General features: G+C 34.0%; 1 protein-coding gene across 1 annotated transcript; it reads right to left on the bottom strand.

Annotated features, from left to right (window-relative positions):
* Nucleotides 1-551: 551 nt before the first annotated feature.
* LOC25497909 (SUPPRESSOR OF GAMMA RESPONSE 1) lies at nucleotides 552-5,432 on the bottom strand. Its single transcript, XM_013592637.3, has 6 exons — nucleotides 5,265-5,432; nucleotides 4,225-4,357; nucleotides 3,724-3,910; nucleotides 2,153-2,634; nucleotides 1,051-1,692; nucleotides 552-955 (listed from the first exon to the last, which is right to left on the bottom strand). The coding sequence occupies exons 1-6, from the start codon at nucleotides 5,270-5,272 to the stop codon at nucleotides 902-904; spliced, it is 1,506 nt and encodes a 501-aa protein (XP_013448091.1). The 5' UTR covers nucleotides 5,273-5,432; the 3' UTR covers nucleotides 552-901.
* Between the last annotated feature and the right edge of the window lie 1,338 nt (nucleotides 5,433-6,770).

Raw genomic sequence — 6,770 nt, 5'->3', positions numbered from 1 at the left:
ACCCTCTTTTTATATAATGTTGTATATTTTTTGAAACGTTTTAGTATATGTTCTAAAAATATTTGGCACCCCCTACAAAAAACGAGTGTGGATCAAGATTGATGCCTAACTTTGGGTTATATTTTACTTTTTTAAAAAAAACCCGATATTTTGAATACTTCTTTGATGATATTAGTGAACTAATAAGATGATTTAAATTACTACTTATAATACCATAAATATATAGAATGCTAGAATATGTCAACATAATGAAATAAATAGAAAAGAAAGTAGGATGATGCATTTTTACATAAACTAAAGTGTGATATTTATACTGCTAAATAATTAGTAAAGACTTGTATTTCTAAAACAAATTTTCTATTAATGGAATCCTTAACCATTGCCTCCAGAGCACTGGTTAGCAAGACCCTTTATTAATACATATGAAGTTGCCATGAGTAACTGCTTAAAGATTATGATTCTAAAATGAACCTCTGTTTACTTGTTGAAATTTAGGATAGAATAATTTCTTATTCTAAGTCAGATCTGAGTTATTATATGGAAGTTGCAAGTTATAAAACCATAGTTCATGATACAATATTCACATACAAACACTCACATATCTAGTACATAACAGTATAGAATCAACTATACCATTTAGATTTCAGCACCAAAGATCTATTCTCCAATTCCATGGCTTTGACAAAATTCAAAACAAAAGTTTATGTCTACCATAGAAAGAACAAAATACACCAACAAAGCCAATTTTAAAACTGCATGTAACTAGAAAGACAAAGCTTCATGCACTATTTGAAGCTTCCAAATAAAAGAAAAATAACATTTGCAATTGAAGAATGAAACAGAGAAAGAGAACTGAACAAAACGCTTCTGGTGCAAAAAGGAACTTGCTTCACAAAGCACCTCATAGCAAGCCTGTCATACCAAGGATACTCTCTTGAGAACCAAATGTCAAATTCTGCATGAAAAATGAGAATCGCATAGCATGTCAGTAACTTGGAAAAATCTAAAAAATGAAGTATGGGCAACCAATAACCATTACCAGAGGCTTACCGAAAGATCAAAATCTGGAGGAGTATCCAATTCCAGTGTATCCAGGACAGCAGTTGAAGTTTCACTAGATACATTATAATTTCCTGTCATTCTGTTTTCATAGTGAGTGAGGTCATTGATCGAGTCCAATTGAGAATCAGTAAATAGAGTGGATGAATCAAAAATCTCGTCACACAATAATAGGTCATCCAAGCCGGCATATTCCGAATTTTCCATAGCCTGTGATTCACCAGCCAACCATGCAGAGTTGTTTGTGTTGTCCCGATTCTGGATATCAGTTTGCAGGGCAGCTTGCGATTCACCAGCCAACCATGCAGAGTTGTCGTGATTCTGAATATCAGATTGCAGGACCGCCTGTGATTCACCAGCCAACCATACAGAGTTGTCGTGATTCTGAATATCAGATTGCAGGGCCGCCTGTGATTCACCAGCCAACCATGCAGAGTTGTCGTGATCCTGAATATCAGATTGCAGGGCAGCCTGTGATTCACCAGCCAACCATGCAAAGTTGTCGTGATCCTGAATATCAAATTGCAGGGCAGCCTGTGATTCACCAGCCAACCATGGAAAGTTGTATGTGTTTTCCTGATCCTGAATATCAGATTGCATGGCATTTGATTCTACAGGGATAAACTTGGCATCCTAGTTCATAAAATATTAAAGTTTAGTGATGAATAATAGAATGTAGTAGACATGATATAATAATAATAACTAACAACTACTAAGAGTAAAACAGTTACATCACTTCTGTACTAACTGCTCACTAGAACTTGCACAAATTTCAGAACAAATCAAGAAAAGTAAAACTAATTTTATATCCTATGAGGTGGGATAATAAGGCCAGTTTGGTTTCCGTTCTATCTTTAGTTTCCAATTGCTGTCTTCAAATTTAAATTACAGAAGCATCACCTTCTTTTCACTTTTCTCTGTTTTCAAAATTTATTTTCATTGTTTCCAGTAAAAAAAATTAATAAACAACAGTAAACAAAGTAAAAACAGTGTTATTTTTGGAAAAGAAACTGAAGGAGATGTTTTCTGCAATAAAACAGATCTTTAGATTGATTTATATTTTCAACCATAAGCAGCATAGATTGCTACACACCTCTGCAAATGGCATCAGTGAAGTTTCATCGATGTTACCATTGTCAACACATTTTCCTGTACGCGGTGGATTTGGAGGATTTGGTTTTGGAGTCCTTGGACTTGTTCGCGATGTTATACTGTCAGGTTCTTCAGCCATTGGTTTCTCTTCATTTTTCTCATTCTGCTTATAAAATATTTTTGAAACGACATATTCTCCATTCTTCTCGTCTTCATCAGTCCCTAGATGGTACTGATGCATTTTCCAGTCAGATTTGTAGGACTTGGACTCTTTCTCAGATCTTATATACAGAACCATGATCTTCTTAAATCCCTTATGTTCTCCATGTTCTATTATAGCTTTGGTCTTACCAGTCTTGTGCCAGCGTACATGGTCTTCAGTCGAACCACGATGATGAATCTTTCGGCGCTTCCGTTGACCAGAACTATATGCATTCATTGTTCTGTGAAAGAAATGAACACTGCTACCATCTTTCTTAGCACCTAAAAACAAAACAGATAATATGATTCTTCAAAACAGAAAAAGATCAGCAAATGTTCATGAACACAATTAAACAGACACAACCATGATCTTCTTAAACCCCTTGTTTACTATATGCATTCACTGTTCTATGAAAGAAATGAACACTATCCCCATGTTTCGTACACCTAAAAGATCAGCAAATGTCATAACATGTAGAGCGTTACTTATGATTATAAAGCCACTATATTTATTTTCCTCAGTCTCATCAACAAAGAGTACCGAACATGACATGTGTTTGTTGAAGTGGGGAGCAACCCTAACACAATGAACTAGATTGTTGGGCTTGAGTTAGGTGAAATGGCCACATTATAAGAGTTATAATTTATAAACATAGGTTTCAATTCAAATGAACTGAATCTTGATTAGGTTCTAGTTTGAAGGGGGAATGGTTTTCTGCTAGAGTTATGGTATTGCAAGGCCAAAAATGTCTGTTACATTATGACTGAGATTTGATGAACCTTATCTCGCAAAATATGATGGAGTACATTGTGCCAACTTTCTGGAAGATATCAATTTATATACTAGAGACCATTGTGTGCTGTATGCAGAAGACGGTTAACATTAGACTAATATGCAATGCGGTATTTCGTAACCCATTCCACAGACTAGAGACCATCCCTTATCACTTTCAAGATTTTTGTTGTTTATGACATAAATAACAACCAAAGCATTGTTCTATCATTAGGCAAAGTTATTCATAAGGACCAAACAATAGATAATGTCTTATTGTGAATCGCATCTAATTCTAATCTTAAACTATTTAAATCCAAATTCTTCTTAATGATTAGACATATAGTTTGCTTAAGTTTCCCTTCACATGTAATTTGTTACGATGGGACTGTCTTCACACATGTTCATCATACCTATTAAAACAGTACTAGCTTTAAAATTCATTGATACTTATCTGTCAGAAATCACACCAAAAACATTCCTCCATTTCAGGATGTGTATGTTCTCCACTCAATTCATTTTACCAGCTCATTGATCAAATACAATGGACAAAGTGGTGAATGTTTTTATGTAGTATAAATTGGACAGAGAATTCTCACCTGGAAGATTTTCAGGATGTGTATAGCAAATGCCTTGTTCTCCTTCCAATGTTGGTATGAACTCCTCGATAAACATGTGAGGTTTTATGTTCCCAGCACCGCATTTAGCCGCTAAATGCTCCAATATTTCCACATCAGAAGGATCAAACTTAATACCGAGGGGAAAGCCAGGCCACTCACTGGAAACCTACACAGGCAAAAACAACATTTCAAACGAAATATCTACATTCTACAATTACTAAAACCCATGCTAAACTTTATCACGAATTAAAGTTTGAATACTTTTCCACAAGCACATTAAAAACTTGAATTAACTGTATGTTCCAACAAAAGAAAAATGCAGGGTATAGGAATTGGAGCATAAGCAAAGTCAATAGAAACATCGGGCGTTCTACTAGCATAGTCAATTGCTTCAAATTTTCCTGTTTCTGGTGCATATTTTGAATGAGCTATTATGAACTCAAAATGAATACAACGACAAAATTTAAATTTATAACATACATCACTGTTGTCTATGCGACTATGACAGTTTGGACATTCACGACATGCGCCACAATCCTTGATCTGATCAGCTGAAGAGAGTGAAGTGCTTCTCAATTTCTTTGCAAATCCTCTTATGTTAATTAGCCATTCCCTGCAGGACAAATCAACAAACATACTTCAAGTTCATTATTCAATCCAAAACAAATTGCTAGCTAAAGAACTTCGAATACATTATTACAAATAGCTTAAAAAGATATCTGCTGAGGAACAATATCAGTTATTAGGATACACTATTAAGCCATAAAATCACTATGTCTTAGGATACACTAGAACCGATGCACAAAAAACATAAAATATATAACTAAGTCTAGAAAAACAGAAACAAAAAACGTAGAAAACCACCAAAATACAAGGGGAAAAGTCACAATGACCTCTAAAACCCTAACGCTGCGGCCTATATCGCGATCACATTCCTTTATTTAAATCTTTATATGTGGTATTGAGTTGAAGATTATAATTATAACTAACCATGAAGATTGTAATTTATAAAATACAACCAATTGATTCTGCAACATTATCATCAGTAACATTTTTACCATTTTCAGCAATGTCAATGTCTAACTTTTACTTAAAACCCAAAAACCCCCAAACTGTAAATTCCTTTATTTACCCACAAAATATCATTCCATATATGGAAAAAACCAAATTAATCCATTCACATCATTCATTCACCCATCAGTACAAACCCCAAAAGTAAAAAAAAAATATAAAAAAAAAATCATAACATAGATAAACCATGTCACACCCTTGACTACACAATACCACATTCTCCGAAACCCGAGAAACTGGATAGTTCAACTAGTCTGAGCTAAGGATTTGAACGCGTAATGGTTCAAACCCTAACAAAGGAGAAAAATACTGACATTTGTCTATTAAATAAAATAAATAAAAAATCACCAAAATAAATAAAAAAATGCATTTTTTTACCAAGAAAAATACACAGCAAAAAATGGGTTTTCAGAAAGAAAGAAAAAAAAAACACAAGAAAGTAAAGTGACCTAGCCATTATTGAAATCGAAGAAACAAAAGAAGAAGAAAACGCATTCGATAAACACAGCGATGAAGAACGAAGAAGAAGAGTTCAGTGTTGTTCGGTTTCAGAGTATTGACGCAACATTTTCTCTTTCTATCTCTCTCTGTCTTTTCAATCGACAAAGCGAAAGCGACAGTGTGTGTATGAGCGGGAAAATCGACCTATGTAATGTTTGCTATGGAAGAGCTTCGGTTTCCGAGCCTGTGCTTCGGTGGTAATAAATGAAGGAACGAGCCTGTGGTTTGGTTGGGCCTACCGTTGACCGAAGCACTACACGAGCCTTTTGGTTCGGATTAGAACAGAAGGTTGAGCTTCGGTTAAGCTTGTTCCCCAAGTTCAAGGAAGTTAACGTTATTAAGTTAACTCTTACGGGCTGGCCCACGTCTCTATTTTTACCACTCTTGTCGATGGGTCCACAAATCTTTACCACTCTTTTTTACTACTACTCTTATTTTACTGGATTGATGACCCGTGCAGCGCACGGGTCTTATAAATTGGAATGACTATTTAATTATTTAATTTCAATTTATATAAATAACCGTTTGAATCAATATTTAAGAACAAAAAATTATAACTGTAATAGAAAATTAAAGTTTATGGGAAGTAGAAAAGTTGGGATAAGAAGTGTGTGGGAGGTTTTAGAGGTTTACTGATTCAACCAAAATTTATGTGACAGTATCCCAAAATCGTGGACAACGATTATCTGCAGTCAAGTTCAACTAAAATTACAGTTATGATAAATATGAAATAGTAAGATAATAAAATGCAGTTTATTAGTTTCACTAAATAATCTCTATAATATTCTGATAAAGTCAATAAAGCTTTTAAAACCAAAAAAATAGAAATTAACATCTCAAAGAAGTATATAAAAAAAGGCAAAGATAAAGTGTAAGAAGTGGCTCAATATAATCATAAAGCATAGGATAGAAAGAGTTGGAAATTAGTAGGAAATATAGAGAAGAGTAATAATCACGTAATAAAAAAAAAAATCAAATTGATAATTATAAAATTTGGATGGGTCGCCAAGATTTTTTCAAGTTTATCACTCATCATCTCAATAAACATTACGAAATCCTGGAGTGCTATCTAATATTTCTAAAGAGTTCTTCTAATCTGTACATAGATTCTATTAAGCACAATTACAAATAGTTTATAAAACTAACTCTTCATGGTTTCTACAATTGGAAGTTCCATGTCAAATTGGTAAAGCAAATTTGATAGTGACACAATATCAAAGATCTTTTTTACTACTCTTTTTATAAATGTAAAAGATTTTAATCTCTCACTTCAATTTATGCTTTTTTTTTTTTGGTGTGTTGTAGTTGCTTGACAGCAACTGCTCTGCTGCTACTGCTGAAGCAGTTTTGGCTTTTGTGGTTCTTTGGTTGTAATGTTTCGCCTACCCGTTTAGTACGCCTTGTGCCGGGTTTGTTGCAATAATATATGCTGATTCAAAAAAAAACCTAGATTA

This window comes from Medicago truncatula, chromosome 7, assembly GCF_003473485.1.
Source record: "Medicago truncatula cultivar Jemalong A17 chromosome 7, MtrunA17r5.0-ANR, whole genome shotgun sequence".
In the NCBI taxonomy this organism is placed as follows: domain Eukaryota; kingdom Viridiplantae; phylum Streptophyta; class Magnoliopsida; order Fabales; family Fabaceae; genus Medicago; species Medicago truncatula.
Note: the sequence above shows the minus strand (reverse complement) of the source record. Positions and strands in the feature narration are given on the sequence as shown.